The sequence below is a fragment of the Lycorma delicatula genome, chromosome 10 (genome assembly GCF_047948215.1).
Source record: "Lycorma delicatula isolate Av1 chromosome 10, ASM4794821v1, whole genome shotgun sequence".
Taxonomy (NCBI): domain Eukaryota; kingdom Metazoa; phylum Arthropoda; class Insecta; order Hemiptera; family Fulgoridae; genus Lycorma; species Lycorma delicatula.
The window spans coordinates 107171551-107190883 of record NC_134464.1 but is presented as its reverse complement, the minus strand read 5'-3'; the positions used below and the strand labels follow the sequence as shown (position 1 = coordinate 107190883).

The 19333-nt window shown below is 30.4% G+C and overlaps 1 protein-coding gene across 3 annotated transcripts in view; it reads left to right on the top strand.

Moving 5' to 3' along the window:
* The window catches only part of LOC142331123 (uncharacterized), a 54675-nt gene that overhangs the window by 12494 nt on the left and 22848 nt on the right, over positions 1–19333 (top strand). For all 3 annotated transcript variants that reach the window (XM_075376807.1, XM_075376806.1, XM_075376808.1), the window contains exon 3: positions 1113–1494. In XM_075376807.1, coding sequence (XP_075232922.1) covers positions 1125–1494 — 370 coding nt within the window. In that variant the 5' untranslated portion in view covers positions 1113–1124. The remainder of the gene's footprint in view (positions 1–1112; positions 1495–19333) is intronic.

The following is a 19333-nucleotide window of genomic DNA, read 5'->3' as shown; positions in this document are numbered from 1 at the left end:
AAACAAAAAATATTCATTTTTGACTACATGTTCAAATAAAACGAAAATGACAATTTCCCTTTTGTTTTCCTTCTGTCCCCTATTTTGTGTTTTTCTACAGAAATACTTATATCAAGATCAGATTTTATTCTCAATACAATGAAAGGCTTATCATGTTTGCTAATAAAACATACTTTTATAAAGCTATGATTATCAAGATATTGAAGATTAAAAAATTGACATCACCACCATTTTAGAATTAGTAAATATGATTACAAAATAGATGATAATTTTTTATTTATTAATTAGAGAAAGTTGCTTAAACATATCTACCCTGTACAAATGTTTACATATTTTTGTCCAAAGAAGAGATGGGATGGAGAAAAAGTGGTAGATCCAGAAATTAATGAATTAGATACAGCAGAAAGATGACCATTATGAAAGAAATAGAAGAAAAATAATACAAATGGTTTGGTTATGACTAAAAAGAGATAGAAAGAGAAAGAATAAACCAAGGTCAGAATGGAAAAGAGACATTTCAAGGTAGAGTCAGAAAAGAGCATAGTGGCCATGATGAAAATAAAGATTGAAAATTAGATAAATATTAAAATGATTCCTCAATCCAATCTTTAGATAAAATTTTTTTTTAGCAAACACAAAATGGATGGCAGAAGAAAAACGAAGGGGAAATTACCATTTTTTTATAGAACTTTTTTTGTTCATTTTGAAATGTAGAGGCAAAAAAAATGAATAGCCAGATACACGTTTTTGTTACACATTCCACATTTTAAGTGGGCATTTTCAGTGAAATATTACCTTCAGATAAAAAGCAGCATCAAAAAAACTTCCTTATTTTTGTGTCATAATACTCAGCATAACTGTTGTTTTATGGGTGGAGCAAAATGTTAGTTCTTATCTCTAATTTTGTTAATGCATTATAAATTTTAGATACCACATTTATAGTCTTTCATCATATAGTATGTAATCAGATTTAGAAAATGTAATATATTTTGTATTGTAATTTTGCATGACCTGGTACATTTTTTAGGTTATATTTGTTTATTAGATTTTATCATTTATTCTCATCGGTTCATATTTTAATTTATTACTTTTATTTGTTACTTTTTCTTTAGTGTTTTTATTTTATGCACTGCTTCCTCGGTACTGATTTTTCATGTATGTACGTCTTGTGTATGTGTTATGTAGTGACCCAAGCATCAGTACAGAATAAGGAAAATTTGAATGCGGCTGCTTCCAGATCAAGTACAGAAGCGACTGGCACTAGTCATTCTGAATCGACCTCTAATAAAACATCTGGTACATCTAATATTATCAGTAATGATATCGTTAATAGCAGTGTAACTAATATTAGTGATGGTGAAGTGCCTGATAGCCCTTTACATGAATTTATTTCTGATACTTTTACGGCAAGTAAACAAGATTTATTAGAAGTTGAACAGAATATGAAGAAACTTGGAATAACTGATGATGCTCAATCAAGATCAGCTAAAAATGGTTTGTATACGGTTAACTTTTTTTATATTTTTTTTTATTTATTTATTTTCAGTCATTTATTTACTGAAAAATCATTTTTAAGTATCATTTTAAGTTTTCCTCTGAACATATTAACTATTTTACAGGTCGTAAATATCCATTTATTTTATCTTAACAATTTGCAATACTAAGAAAAATTAGCGAAGTCCAAGTATAGCGCAGGCTACACTTTGTATTTAAATCCTTTTGCAGTATTCTTTTTATTTCAATGAATGAATCGATCAGTCAATATTTACTCCCTCAAAATAATATATTTATAGTGGTAGTACATAAATATATTTAAAGTATACATATCAATCGCTTTACAAAGTGAATTATGCAAGTATAATAATTTCAATTAGGGATCACTAGTAGAAGAGAACTTGAATGCTAGTGATGGTGCTATTGAGTGAATATAATTACAATCATTTTATAGTTATCACTCACAGTAAAACAATTGTAAATTAAACATAATATTGATTGTAAATTTAGACAACATAAAAATTTTCACACAACAATAAAATCATGAGTTCAAAATAGATATAGATTGAATAACTGCAGCGCTATCAAGACAAATTTACAAAATTTATTTTGAAATAAATTTTATCCAATATCTATTCAGTTATTTTCCTAAGTTTAAAGTTACTTAACCTCAAAAATGTAAATTCAATTTGTATCCGGTGTACTAGTTTGTGACATGCACAATGAAACTGGTCTCCTACATGTAATCATGTAAACCCTCAAAACATTGAAATACACATCACATCATAAATAATATGTTAAATTTTTGTATAAAATTCTTTTTTGTTTAGATTAATATAGTTAGTTAAATTCTTTACATAAGTTAGTCTTATTATTAGGACACCCATTTCCTTAAAAATTTACTTGCTAGACTATTGATTACACTTAACCAAGGCTGCTTTAAGAATATATTTTTGTATAGTAAAAAGTTTATTTAGCGAGTATCAAATGCCCCATTCCAAATTTCTATGGAATAATTTAGCAAAGAATGAGCATATGCATAGTACATTTATTTATTTAGCATATGGCACTAAAAAATAACACTAATTACAGTCAAAATTACAAACAAAGATTTAACAAACTAATATATGCTACTGATTCTGGAGTCGCCATCAGGAAATCTTCAGGATTCACTTTATACGCTGTCCTAAGGCAAACTTCTGTGATGTGTCTGACAGTTTGATTTTCACCACACTCACAAAGGGGCTTCTGTGTTTTACCCCATTTATACGTAGTACATTGATTTAATGATACAAAAAGATCTGATTTTATTGTTCAAAACTGATAAAATAAGTGTCTTTTTTGTTACTTAAAAATTTGACACGAGTTTGCTATTTCAGACATGGCATCCAGATATTTTACTGTTGTAGCTTTTATTATTAATTCAGAACTGCAATTACTTATAGTATCATGAACCACCTCACAAGATGTGTAAATTCTGATCTAACTGTTATCTAATATTCATACTGGCCAGCAGCATTTGTAGAAAACTTTATATATTTGGTTTTATCCTGGTTTAAAATACATTATGTTTGAACTAACTTCCAGTTTATCTCTTTATAATCGTTTGTTCATTTTGATTAATTTTATTTTAATTTTCAGTGTAATGTAAATTTTTTTTATTTAAGTGAAGGTATAGTGAATTTCTTTTTTTGAAGAAGTACTATCATTGTAATAAACATCGCTATTGTTTGTATTTATAGGTTATTTTATTTTATGATATCTTTTACTTTTTACTGTCTATTTTTATCATTATATCATCGCAGTTCAGCATTGGTGTATCAAAGGCTTCACTTTCTTTCCATTCTGGAGTAACTTCTTTATTTTCATCATGGTCACTGTTCTTTTCTTAATCTACCTGAAATGTCATTTTTCTGTCATAAAAAATGACATTTCAAATGGTTTTCTCTTTCTTTTTCTTTCTCTTTTTAGTACATAAACAAATCATTTTGAGTTATTTTTCTTCTATTTCTTTCATTATGTTTATCTTCCTGCTGCATCTAATTCATTAATTTCTGGATCTAGCTCTTTTGCCCATACAATTGGAATCTTTAGTCATCTCATCTCTTTTGCTACATTGCTTTATTGGTATATTCTTACCGATTATCCAGTTTTATTACTGTATAGTAATGTTAAGCAGTATAACATAAGGGAAAGTCAGAAGTAAAGAGATTTATATTTCTAATCCAATCTCTTATCTTGCAACACCAACTTCTATTGTAAATCATTACCTCATAGAGCTGTTTGTGGTTGTGATAAATTTCAATTTAAAATGAATGCTCCCCTTGTCCAATATCACTAAGGAAAAAATACTGACAGCGATATATTATCTCAATATAGGAGTGAAACTAGCCGAGGTTATTTATAGAATGCTACAGCAATTTATAGAGTGGAATTTATACAGCAATTTATAGAGTTTGAGTGGAATAAAAATCTAAATTAAAATAAAGGATAGATCACTTTAAAGAAGGTAGGATTTCTCTCTGCGATGAACAACAGAAATTTATGCTTGCGGTCAAAGAATAGTGTCTATATCAATGCAATTATCCAAGTGATTCACAATTAACAATGAGTAAAGTTGATAAGTTGTAAGCTAGTTAAATGTTAGGCTGTGGCCTGGCATTTTTAATCCATTGTTCTTTAAACTTTTGAGAAGTTTGCCTTCTTTGGTTTCCACGTCAATTAACAGGACTTCTACAAAAACAATTATCTGAAAATTTCCCAGAAGCTTTTGAAATATTATGAGGATGGTTAGACTGATGTGAATTAACCTTTGGTATGATATGGGCTTAAAGCTCGGACCTGAAAGTAAGCAACAAAGTTTAGTTTCTGAACACCCTTCATCTCCTACAGCAAAAATTCAAAATTCACATGTCTGCGGGTAGGTTGATTATGATAATATTCTGATTTATAGAAGATCCAGTTTTTATTCGCTTCACAGCTAAAGGTGAAAGTGTGAATAGTGAAAGCTACTATAAGATATTGTGATCATTGAAGATAAAATTAAAGTCCAAAAGGTGCAATTTGGCTTCAGTATAGTGCTTGATCACAACAAAACAATCCTTTATCTTCATATTCTCTGCTTTACGTTGTTAGAACACCTACCGTTAAATCTCACCTGGCTTCAAGCAATTTTGATTTTTTTTGATCCACTAAAAGAAGATCTACGACAGAATAATTTCTGTTCTGAGGAAGAGCTCATAGAAGCAGTATAAAATTGGCTACGCACCAGATTGAAATATTTTTTCAGGCAGGATTTCAAAGACTTATTAAGAGATGTGCTAAATGGTAAAGAAATAATGGAAGATTAGTTGAAATATAAGCGTATTTCATTTATATATGTACAAATAAAAGTAATAGTTTTTTTTAAATAGTTTACTTTTTGAGTTACTTTTATATTTGAATATTCTCATTTTTATGTCCTTAGATAATTCTATTTTCCCAGTCATGAATTATTTTGTTCAGTATTATTCTTCATTCTTTCTTTTTCTTCTGTTGTTATAAATGTTCATACTGTCCATTTCCTCAGTGTTTTATTCTCCACAAGGAAGTATTCTAAGTGTTACCTTATTTGTCATAAATAGTATAACAAGTTATGTGTAAAAACCCGGTATGTGTTCTTTATTTGTAGATGATTTTTCAGTTTACATGGCATCTAGAACTTTAGCTACTAATGAGAGGCCGCTCCAAAATAATAACCCGCTAAGAATTTTGGTGTAAAACAATTGGATTCACGTTTTCTCCAGAGAAAACAAAATGCATCTGCGTTTCACGCTTGAAGGTACATGTTTTTACATAAACGTGTTTTATCTCAGCTGTTTTTACATAATGAACTGGTTGAACCGTGCACACTGATTAGATTTTTAGGATTGTGGTTTGACCATAGACTGATGTGGGTAACACATGTAAAAAAGCTGAAGGTAAAATGTCAAAAAATGCTAAACATGCTGAAAGCTTTATGTAACAATCATCGGGGAGCTGATCAAATATACATGTTGTGCTTCTACCAAGCTCTGCTCCGTTCGCACTTAGACTAGCTGCATGGCTTATTTGTGTGCTCGATCCACCGCTCTCAGAATACTTGATGCAATCCATCATGCTATAGGAGCATTTAATTCAAGCCCTGTGTTAAGTCTACCAGTGGAAAGTGGTGAGCCATCCCTTTGGAATAGATGAAACCGATTGATTTGCTCTTACGTATCTCATATTAAAGTGCAATGAAATCATCCAACCTTTGATGCGGTGTTCTCTAACCTGTATTGCTACCAAAAACAGCTGAGACTACTGCTTTGCTAGGCACCTCAGCTCAGCACCTTTTCGTACCACTAAGTATACAATTACCTCAGTCTGTTGTTCCATGTTATTACCCCCGTTGGAGCCTTCTCTTGTTAATTACTACTTTAGTCTTTTATCTGTATCGTAAGAACACAAATCTGGTTATATTATGAGATAATTAGTCCAAACTTCTGACACATACTTGTCTGTTCAGATTCCATGAGTGCTGTACAGGCAATTGGAGATGTGTACTTCAGACGAGGAGTACATGGACATCGACATGGAATTTTTTTGACATACAGTCTGTTATCTCTGAAATGACTCTGGGTTAAACAACTGTGAGCTTCTGCTGGATCCCCAGCCATATTGGAATTTCAGGCAATGAGCACACTGATAGTGCGGCAAAAGAGGCTTGTTTCCATCCTCCTTTCACTAATTATGTTGTTTCCGATAATCTTGTCTGTTTTCCGAAGAGGGTGATCCGTGATGAGTGACAAACTGAATGGAGTACTACCTTCAACAATAAACTTCATCCTGTTAAGAATACTGTATCACTGTTGAGTTCCTCATTCAGGAATAACCGTAAAGAGTATGTTATTATTTGCTGTTTGCATATAGGGCACGCTAGGCTAACTCATGAATATCTCATGACTCAGACTGATGCACCCATTTGTATTTGCTGCGACTACCAACTAACACACCACATCCTTGTGGACTGTCTGTTATATGTCATTGTGTCGAAATTTTAAGCCAGGGGCTTACTTCCAAAATATGTTAGGAAACAATGAGACAATGTTATCAAATGTTTTACGATTTCTTAGGGCTGTCCGTTTATATTCAAATATATATTTTTTTACTAATGTATATTTCAGCTATTTACACCATTTGGTCATAGTAGATGGTAATTTTATTGTTTTCATTTAGATTATTAATGTGGTTTTATCTGTTTTTAGCGTACATCATATAGGTGCTTTCTATTTATTTTCTGTATTTTTGTTTTTTCTTTCTGCGTCTTGAATATATAATAATGGACGTAACTCCAAGAAAGCATTCGAAAATTGTTTTTGTTTCTGAGCATACCAGTCTGACACAATAAAAAATAGCTTCTGAGTGTGGTGTTGGACTAGGGGCAGTGAATGATTTTAAAACAGTATAAAGGAACTAGTTTTGCTTCACCTCAAAGGAAAGGCAAATGTGGCCGTAAAAGAAAAACTACCACAGGATCCATTATTAGTAAGAAAAAGTAAACTTGGCCCAAAATTTTATATTTAGTCCCCTAAATAGTGATTTAATTATTCCATTATTTAATGTAATTAATTCCAATTGTATGTATCAAGGTGCTCGTGTATATATTTCCATTCCATGTAAAAAGGCATTCGACAGTGTGCCGCACTCTTGGCTGACGATGATCTTAGAAACCTATCATGTTGATGAAAAGACGATTAGGTTCTTGAGGCATGCAATGAGTGCTTGGAGCACGATACTAATCGCAAACAGTGGAACAGGAAAATACAAACAGAACCCATAAATGTAAGTAGAGAAATATTTCAAGGTGACGCCCTAAGCCCGCTCTGGTTCTGTATGGCTATCAACCCGCTCTCAAGCATGCTAAAGGAATCAAGATACAGTTATAATATAAACTCGCGAGCAGGAGATTACAAGCTGGCACACCTATTCTTTATGAACGATTTAAAGATTTATGGACTTACATACTGTGGACTTAAATCGAGAATTAACAACCAGTGTTACAGATTACGCATGACAATTGTTAGTCATGAGATTCTTGCAACAGGACAGAAAACTTGTTGGTTCACTAACAAGCAGTATTTAACACCAGTAGTATTAAAAAAGGCTATAGTGGGCCAAAGCAGACTGGAAAAATATTTTGTTTTCTGATGAGTCACATTTTTATGTTTAGGGGCAAACAGTTTCTTACGTTAGAAAAGCATCAGATGAGAATACATCACTGCGCTCATATCCAACAATCAGTTCAACATTCCCAAAGAAAAAATGTTTTGGGGTTTCACATTTGTTGGCCCTTCTTCATTACTTCCAGTAGATCATAACTGGTAGCGTCTCGGCCTTTCATCCGTAGGTCCTGGGTTCTGCCATGCCTGACCTCCTGGTCAGGCATGGCATTTTTCACACATGCTACAAAACACTCATCTCATCATCTATGGAAAGAATTGCTTGACTGTGGACCCGGAGGTTAAATAAACAAAAAAAAAAAAGTAGATCGTACATTATAAAGTGATGGATATATCAAGATTCTGAAGGAAAGGGTTGTGACACAACTTCAAAACAAATTCCCACAAGACAGTGGAGTTTTCAAACAATCAAACAAGATTTGATGCCATGCCATACTGCTAAAAATGTCAAAAATTTTTTCAAACAACGAAACATTAAGTGCTCCTGTGGCCAGGCAACTCCCCAGACTTAAATCTAGTTGAAAATCTTTGGACAATAGTCAAAAAGCGACTCTCAAAAATGAATTATACCACAAAATTTGATCTCATTAAAGCAGTAATATCAGTATGGTGTCGTGTTAAAGAAATTAAAAAAACGTGCAGTACACTTATTGAATCTATTCCAAATCGTGTACGTGAAGTGATTAAGAATAAAGAACATATTAATTACTAGATCTTCACAAATTGTAGTTTTGATTTTTTTTCTCATAAAGTTAATTTTTATTAAATGACTTATGTGTTGGATTAATTTACGCTCTAGTGTGTATGTATATATATATATATATATATATATATATAAAACATTATGGTCAATTCTTCTCTTTATATTATCAAAATTATTTATGTTTTTCGTAGTCACTGCATATAATTTATTAATAATCTCTAGCAACGATGTTCTGAGGTTATTTTCCACTGTATAATTCAAGTGCTGTAATTCAACTGATCACATTCTCATGCAGCTCAGTCTTCTCGCTTCTCTAAATCTCTTCATACTGTCACAGATGTGACCTTATGTTAGTGTATTTATCAGTGGTATTACCATGTTTTAATTTTCTCTTTATCAATTAATTATACACTTTTATTATTTAACAGCCTGTTTCTAAAAATATGTTGTCCTATGAAGATTGCATTCATCGTAAATGATAATGCATGAGTGGTAATTTTATGATAGTCTGAATGTTACTGGAACATCTAGTGGAATATTAGTTAATATTATATTTATCATACATAAGTATAGCTTTGTCACTATGTAGTTTTCACCAAAAGAGAGTACATTGTTAATAGAAAGACAATGAAAAATACCAGCTAAGAGTTGAAACCAAATGACAGGTTTCATTTTTTAAACCAGTACGTCTAGGCCATATTCTGCTGATATTCAAACATATTCTGCTGATGGAAAAACAAATAATTAGTTGTTGTGATATTATACTATTAGAAGCTTGTGGGATCAATGGGATTTACTAATGGAGGTAAAAACTGCAAATATAAACATCTATCCTTAAAAAGATTTATTATCAAACCAAATTACATGTTTACAGCAAATAATATATAAAGTCTGTTCAGAAAATAACCAAACATTTTTAATTACACGCCAACGAAGATATTTATTGATATTTTGTTGCCAGCATTCTGTTCTGCATAACTTCATCTGTAACCACATGTTCTTAGATTGTTGAAATCTTGTTTAGTTTTTGTGTTATTGTTATTTGAGTACAATGTGTTTAAGTATTAGTAGCGATTTTTTGATGATTGAACTTTTGTCTTGATGTCGTAGCCATAAACCTGGCCTTCATCTCCCAGTATGATCCTTTGCGTGAATGTTTCATCGTCATCAGCTTGTTGAAGAAGTTGCCAATAAACGTCCACTTGATATTCCTTCAGTTGTTCAGTCATCAAGCGAGGAACAAACTTTGCTGCAACTTGATGCATGTTCAATTTTCCAGTCAAAATGTCACGGCATGATCCGATTGAAATGTTAACCCCTTCTGTAAGTTCTCTGACAGTCAGTCGACGATTTGCACACACCAGATTGTTAATTTTCTGAATACAGGTGTCATCGGTTGAAGTCAAAGGCCTTCTTGGTTGAGGGTCATCTTCAGTCAACTGACAACCACTTTTAAATCATGAAAACCATTCGTAACATTGCATATGATCCAGAGCATAATCTCCATAAGCTTATTTCAAAATTTGAAAGTTTTCTCCAGTTTCACACAAAATTTTATGTTGTATCGTTACTCTTGAAAATCGCAGATTACAAAAATCGCTGCTAACACTTTAAAACATGTCACACTCAAATAACAATAACAATAAAACTAAACGAAATATCAACAATCCAAGAACATGTGGTTACAGAGAAGGTTATGCAGAACACAATGCTGCTAACTGATCATCACTGAATATCTCTGTTGGCGTGTTCAATTATCTTCCAAACAGACCTCGTATATTGTAATTAGGAAATTCATATGATTGAAAGTTTACTGCCATTAATTTTTTCCCCTTATCAGAATGGTTTATTATTATTTTGCACTTTTGTGTGCGTGCGCGTGTGTGTGGAAATGCAAGTGTTGATATACTTACACATGTACAGTGTTCATATTATATATTTAAAATATATATATGTATAATGTATGAGTATTGAAATAGCTATTTTAAAGTGATGTGAGTAGTATATTAGTATATATTTCAAGAACTTCTATTGTCTATTTAAACGTGAAATAACTAACCACCTTAATGTGTTACCAAAATTGGCATATTTTATTATGAGTATAAATAATTACATTATGTTCAGCTAAATCGTACCAGACATCTTTCTTGTAGTAGAGAGAAATAATGCAACATGTTTCATTTTGGTAGAGTATGAAAGTACTGGATGACCCTGTGGTGATTATTAATATTTGACTTCTGTTAGCAATTTTTTCTAATCAAAATAAGTAATTGTACAAAATATTGTAATACAGATAAATTTTGAGAAAGATCACAGTATATGTATTGTATTAGACCCTTTCAGCTCATCAATCAGGTACTGTATATAGCACCTATTATGACTATTATTATTAATTTAGTTAGCAGTTAGTTAAATTTTTTTAAAGAAAAGAATACTATATTGTTTTACTGTTGTGTAACTTAGAATCATATTACAATTGTGTTGCATTTCTGTATATTTATTATTTTTCTTTTCTTTATATAGATGTAATGCATCCTTTCTTGACAAAAGGGTTAGATTAATTTGTCGCTACCTGCACCCGGCTTTCTTATGACTTTATGCGCATCAAGACCACCTAAGCAACACTAGTCGAAGTTGAATTTTATTATAGTAGTAATTTTCATCGCTTCACAGCCAGACCCTATTGTGAACAGAGTGAATTGTCACTCGTAGAGCTGAACATATCTTGCACTTCAATAACCTTAACATACTAGTATGAGATTGTATGTTCAGTTTTGTGAAAAGGCAACATGAACCTGCTTCATCGTTTTTACTTTCCTTAGGAAGTTCAGTTCAGAATACTTCATTCTCGGTTTCAAGAGTCACTTGTACCTAGTGTCGGGTCAGTCTTTTTTCTTATGGTATCTAAAATTCAAGTATTTTTCTAAAAAAATTAATATTTTAGGTTTTGCTTAAAATCTGTCATCTGCTTTACTGCATAGCATAAAAAAATTGGAAAAATTGATAATCTTCTCTTTTTGCATAATTAGTTATTTCTACTAAGAAGAGATTTTTGATTTTTAAAAGTTTATTTGTGTTTGACTTACCAGTAAAACTTTTCGTACTTTAGAAATTGCTTTTCTACAGTTACTCCAACGGCATTGATGTTATTACATTCAGTTAAACATACTACATATAAAATTTTAAATGTTTAATCAATTTGCAAGTATCTTTTCAATACTTTTTCACTTTCATATCGTTTGGGGATTTTTTTACACACTATTTAATGCCAGCAGGATGCAGTAAAACTACATATTTATATTAAAAAAAAAAAAAAAAAAAAAAAATAGCGCAGCTTATGTTACTTTTTATGTGTTATAAATTAATTAATTCTTCCTTTATGTTAATTAATTTGTTATTATCTGTACAATTTATTAGATTTAGCTGTGTTGCATGTTATTGTTTGTTATACGTTTGTATCTCTCATTTATTCTTTATTAAAATCATTATTTACTTTAAGTTAACAAACAGAATTTGTTTGTTATTGATATATTGTGTTGTTTATTATCAAATGCTTTTTTTTAAGACATTCTGTTTTTATTCGTTGTGGTTATTTGTAATGAACATTTCTTTCTGTAGAATTGTAAAAGTTTACTCTTATGTTTTTTTTTATTGATTTTTATCTGTTTATTTTAAATATATTATTTTGTTTCATGTGTATTATTCTGTAAAATTATGGATGCTATAAATGTAGTACATGCAGAAGATATTCATTCTCTAATAATAATAATTTTCTTATTCTTTTATTAGTTAATAATACTTTTAGTTTTTTATTGTTAGTGATTTCTTTAAAATTTTTTTTTTCACGATGACAGTTTAACCTCAGAATTTCTATTATTTTAAATCATGATTTATCTGTTTATACTTTAAAGCCATCTTTCCCTTTAATTTTCATCTTATAAATCTCATTAAATTATCAAAATTAATAAAATCTGAGCGCTTAACATATGACAGGTTGAGCTCAATTCTTTTTTACACGATCTGCCTCAGAGTTCTCTTTTTCAGTGTATCTTAAAGTATGGTCTCTTAAAACTTTATGAATTCATCGTGTTTTTAACACTTTCCTGTAACAATATTCCATTCACATTAAAATCATTGTTCTTCATTATTACTGCTTTCGTTTCATCTATATTTTACCACCAAAAAATGCATGCTGGCTTCAAATTATATAATTTAAAGTATTTATTACTTACACTGTATTGATTGTTATTTATTTATTTAATGTATTCAGAATGTACATCTTTAAAAACTCTCATGAGATCGTGTGTTTTTTAATTTAATTTGTACTTAGTACTCTTTTAATTTAATTAGTAGAAGAGATTTTGACCATAATGTACCATAGTGACTTTCAAAAATAACAAGCATCCCTGATGGAGTTCTTGGAATTATGAAGATTAAGAAGTTTCCTGCTGCCTTTTTCATGGAACTGTATATACTGTTGCTTGCCAATATACTAGTTAGCCTATTGAAATTCAAATGATATTCAGTCCTGTAAGTGGCACCCTCAATTTGTTCACCGCACGGACTAGCAGCGTAGTGAATGTAATTCTCTCAGAGAAAAAAATATTCAACTGGTGCTGCTTTTACTTAAGATTTATTACAGTGTCACAGCTATATAAAAAATTGGATTGGTGGTATAAAGCAACTCTGATAGGTTATGCGGTATGATGTGTCATACTGTCATTTTTCAAGAGGGAATTTAAATCTTTAAATCGTCATCCTTTATCCGATTATTATTGAGTCAGGCAGCAGATCATGGACTTAGGTTTTTGTTCCCCACTATTACTCCTCAAAAACTTTCTTCAACTCTGTTGTCTTTTTTAGTTATTTTCTTAAATAATTAAGATCTAAGATCTCTTTCTTGGTTTTCTCTAGGTCTTCTTCCAATTATAAGAGAAGAAAAGATTTTAAATCTACATTCTTTAAATACGATTTAAAAAATAAAAATTTTCAAAAATAATCCAATAAATATATTTATGTTACGATTAACAATTGATAATATACAATCTACAATCAAGAAAATAATATAAAAATCTTCCCCCCAAAAATTGCATTACTGTAATAATCACGATAACCAAAATTAGAATTAAAATAAAATTCTCTTTATGTTAATCTCATGAAGTTTTTTAGTGCTTGAAAATATTTAAAAATATATGAGATTGACAGAGTTTGCTGATAAAATACATTTAACAATAGGAAAAATATAATTTGAAATTTCCCATGTAATATAAATTTTGATTTTTTATAATTGTGTAATACTCATAGTTTTTCAATGTATTGACCTGAATGTGTTAAATTTTATGTCAGAATCTTGTATTTGTGTACATATAAATAAATACTTCCTGTTATTTTCATGATCCTGGTTTGGCTAATGTTTTTTTCTGTTATCTACATGTCATAATGTTATGTCTTGGCTGAAATGTATTGCAGTTGCCCATAATTTTCAACTGAAAAGGGATAGTGAAACGAAACAAATGTGGCATAAAATTACATTTTATTTGCTAAAAAAATTTATATTTATTTTTCCCTTTAATCACCATTTACAGCTGCCAATTTCTCCCGACCGTGAACCAGTTCAGTCATTCCATCAGTGAAGAATGCTGATAGTTTTTTTTTTTTTATCCACGACCTCACTGCATTGTTCAGTTCATCATCTTTGGTGAAATGAATACCCTTAATATTACTCTTTCATTGCACAGAAAGAAGTGAAAAGTGCAGTACACCAAATCAAATGTTTCTCATTAATCATAGAAACCGGTCGACCAGTGTGAGATTTATCCTCAAAATTCCCTTATCAGCCTCTGATGGACAAATTTTATTACTCGCCTACTCACAATACTTCATTCAACAGTTTCATAACCATAAACAGCTTTTAAACAACAAATCTCATGATGTTCACTTTTTTAGCTTTTAAATAGCAGGCATACTTGAGTCCATAACTAAGGCGACTGACAGAATATGAGAAAGCATTGGTCAACGAGTTTTGGGGTGTTAGTAGGAAAATGTACCTGTTGCTTTGTGAAACATTTTGTTCTCCTCTTATATTCAGTGTGCATTTACATGTATGTCACTTTTTAAATTCAGTTATTGAATTTTGTTTAATGAAGTAACATTTAATATAAATTTTATATTAATTTAACTTTATATTTCATTATTTATATAAATTGTTGATTACTTGAGTTTTTTTATTGACTGAATCATAACTTAATTCAAGCTTTGTTCAGGAAACTAAAAAAAAAGAAATGGTCTACACCACATGTAAAATAAACAGATCTTATATTACATAATAGCTTACATAATATTATTTAAATTACTTCAGGGAGACTATACACTTTCTACTAGAGGCGCAAAATAGTTCATGTAAAGGGAAGTAGAAAATCAACAGTATAATTTTATTTTCTGATTTTCTCATCGTTACAAGTGTACATGTTTTTGAACTTCAACTATCTCATCCATCCAGAATAACAGCAATGCTCTCTATTTGGGTAACATTATACAAGAGCTGATTAGAGAGTTCTTGGCCTGACAAAGAAAACACCATATGTTTCAGAAATTTATTTTATTTTTCAAACACTTTCAATACTCTCAGTATAATGCGATTTGTGTAACTGCAAAAGAAGCAGTTGTCTCAGTTTAACCTCATCATTTGAAGTGAATCTTCATCCACAAACCATATCTGCTGATTTAGGAAGAGGAAGTGATTACTATGAGTCGAATGCAGTGCATGTGGAAGCACTTCAAAGCGTAGGTAATAGAATTTTGCAGCAACAACACATTATTGTCTTGAAAGAACACTTTCTTTTTGGCCAGATGTGGACGTTTAACCTGAATAGCACCCGTCACTTGGTCCATTAGTAGACTATTCATCAACAAGGCATGATCTTGTGTTTTTCCAGATAGTCTATAAGCTTCACACTGAAGGAATTCAAAAAACCATAGCTGTGACTTTTCCTACAGATTGAACAATTTTCGCTTTCTTTAGCGGCGCTTTTCCATCTGTTCCCATCCGCTGTTTGAACTGTTGTTTGATGTCTGGCATGTAATATGGATGAATCCATGTTTCATCTACTGGTCGTAAAATTTGAAAAGAGATTCAACAGAATTGCATTTAAATAGATCTAAATACAATTAAGAAGTGTTCAGTCTCATTTGTTTTCAGTCGACAAACACACCACCCATTGAGCAGAAAGCTTTTTCGTACCCAAAAAAATCATATAAAATGTAGTGCACTATTGAGATGTTTACATCAGTAAGCCGCATAACTTCTGTCAGCCATCATTTAATATGGCATTGTGGGTTTTTATGATTTCATTGGTTGTAGCTGTTTTTTTGATGTCCCAACTATTGATCATCTTGAATAGATATACAAACATGGTTAGATTTAGAAGCCCCCTTTTTTCCATCAAAAACAGAAGGGAAGAATCCTTTAAAATTAAATTATCTTATTTTTTTATGTGCACATCAAGGTTAAACCTTTTAAAACAAAGTACTTCGTAACAGCTCAAACTTCAACTTATCCATTTTTCAGAAAATGTCAAAACTTGTTTGTTTTACTCAATCGCCACAAACAAGCAACTATGTACATGCATCTGCAACTTTGCTACATGCCACCTTAAGGATCACACTTGAGGATAATCATCATCTTTTAAGGATCATACTATTTGGTCAAACTTGCGCTATCTCTTTGTCAGGCCGAGAAGTTTCTGAATGACTCTAGTAGTCTTGTGTTTCTGAAACACAGTCATTTCTACATTATAATTTCTTATACTACACATATATATATATATATAAATTCCATCTTTTCCACATCTGTTTTATCAGTTGTTTTAGCTTGTTGGTTCAGTGCTTTTATAAGAGGAATAAAGATTGCAGTATAGAGACTGCTTGATTTTTATTTAATATTATTCTTGTTTATCGTTCAGCTCAGATTCCATATAATTAAAAATTTTCAAGGTAGAGAAGAAATCGTTACTATGAAACAAGAAATGCTTACTATGCAGTGGTGGTGACTCATTTTTTCATTCACAGTTTGGTAGTTAAGTAAACAAGTAAGAAGTCAAGTAATCATTGTCGGGTCTAATATTAGCTATAATTTTTTTTTTCCTTACTATTAGCTATAAAATTAAGAAGCAGAGTGTATGTGTTTAACATGCCTCACATCATCATGTCACAGAGTAATGAAAGAATATTCAGATTATACCTTTATGTCGTATTCCATGTCAAATTTATCTTAAATTTCATCTTATTTTTTATAATGTTGATGATAATTACAGTCTACGTATTTTTACTGAATAAAGTTTTAAGTAACCAGTTAACATCTACTTCATTAAACGTTATATATATCAACTGATTGTATTTATATCTTGATTGATTAATTAGTTATAATGATAATAGTTCCAGTGAAGATTATGTTTACACCAGTATTATGAATATCTTTCTTTAATTTGTCACACAGTCATCATTAAAAACATAGTTATAAAAAATGTTTCCTTATTGTGATTATCTATTTTAAATATTTAAAAAGTCATTCAATATAATAATATTTAATTAGTTGAAAGCAATTAACATAGTTATTGCTATAATTATTCTACTATTTAATGTTATTTTATCTGTTTTTTTGCGATGTATTTCTGAGCTATTCAGTTTTAAACAAAAATTTCATAATTAAAATGTTTTTTTAAAAAAAGTCAACTGAGTCTGTAACTTTCCCTGCAATCAGAAAAAAACTTTGTGCACTCTGGCTTCTGAGGACTTTGCCCTTGCCAGACGAGTACTTGAGAGGAGAATTGAAAAAAGGATTGGAAAAGTTGCCGCTGGAATAAGATAAATAATATTCACACTAGTATAGACTACACACTACTTACATCGATTGAGTGTTCGGAATGCAAGTTGCAGCAAAGTTACCCTTTGCCTAGCTGCTGTCTGTTTATTATGTGACATCAGTAATCTTTATATCAATACAGTTTAGGAATAAAATTAATATTTTAACTCCATAATAAAAAAAAATAATTTATTTAGTTATTTATATTTTAATACTGTTGAGTAAATAAATTAACTTTTTTAATTAGTTAATATAAATTTTAAGATAATTATAGTACATTTTGAATAGTGCTGTTTGTTTATCTGGTGGCTATTATAGTTGGCTGCTTGGTGATAATATAAACAGTAGTTTCTTATGTAAAAATCAACGTATCTTGGTCTGTACTGTACATAATCTTTATAAAAGATTAGTTAGCAAACTATAATTAATTTTGGCTAAAGAAAATGTAATCATAAAGAATTTAGGCTTAACTGTATTTTAATTTTTTTTTTTTTTTTTTTTTTTTTTTTGACAGTTGATAATTTGATAAATGTACAATTACATCTACTTTGTCTTGAATTCCTTTTAGAAATACTTTCTGAAAGCCCATCAAAACCAATTTGTGTTCTGAATTTCTTCCATAGAAAGATAATAGAATTGCTTTTTGCTTAAATTATATTTATGGTTCAAAATTACTGATTGAGTAAGCTGATAAATATATAACTTATAAGAAAGCCTGCACATATTTGCCAAAAGCTGTCACCATTTCAGGAAAATATGAATAAGTCATATGCAAAAGCAGATTTCATTTGTGAGTGCTTTATGCGCTTTGAAAGATACCTCAAACCATTTGTAATAAAATTCACAACTTCACAAACAGGAATAAATTTTCAGTCAACAACTCATAATTCATTTTTAGAAATTAAAACGATGAACATATTGTTTTTATTCTCATGTCTTAATGTATATTTATTGGATTATAGCTGCAAGCTTATTTTCCAGTATCTTTCAATAACGTTGGATACAAATAGCTAGATATTCTTTAACAATTTCTTGAATATATTAGCACATGATGTATCACACCTTTATAGGTGGGACAAACTTTATGGCAGGAGTTTTCAAATTGTTCACTAGTATTACCTAGGAAACCTAATAACAAATCCCAATTGCCAATGACCAATCATGTATCACAAATTATTTGCACAGTCAGGCAGTGTTCCTCATGAAAATAGACAAGTTTTTTCAAAATTGTGATATGGTAAATGATCATATCTGTTCTTGATCTTCAGTCAGTGTTTGAAATGCAATTATAACTTGAAATGTTTTGTTATTTTCATGTTATGAGTATATTTATATTAATAAATTATAAGTTATTTTCACCAACTTTGTTATTTTTTGAAAAGTTAGTTCTTTCTAGTGTTTCAATTGCTGATATTTAGTGCAAAAGTTACTCATTTTCTATATTCATATCCTGTTTTACAAAAATATTTTACTTAAAATGTTGCAAAAATGTAATTACTTCATACCCAGCACATTATGTAGTGTCATGTATGTGAGCACACAAGTCTTGTCGGCAGTGAAATGTGTTAATATTTTAAGAGTATGAAATCATTTAAAATATCTGGTGGAAAAATATAGCGCAAGGAACTTATAACCAGCCTGTTACAAAAAGCCCATCCCACAGCACAGCATTCTTCTGGTAATATGTAGGCTTCTAAAGATGAAACAAAAAGAGGGAAGTTAAAAAAAAATTTATATTTACAGAAGAAATACATCAACTTTTACAAAAGATGCTGCAAGTGACCTCCTCATTTTCGAGATGTTGGATGTATAAAGGCATGATTTTTATATTTTGAAATCATATCGAGCACATGTATCTAACATAAAACAAAATCAGTGGCACTTCAAAATATTTTTCGTGTGTTTAACATACTGCTATATTACTGGAAAATGTAGATCTTGCAATCACTAACAGTCAGCTGGAATACTTTAGATACAGGTTAGAATACTTTGAAAATTGTCAGATATACTGTTACATTAACATCATATCAGAAA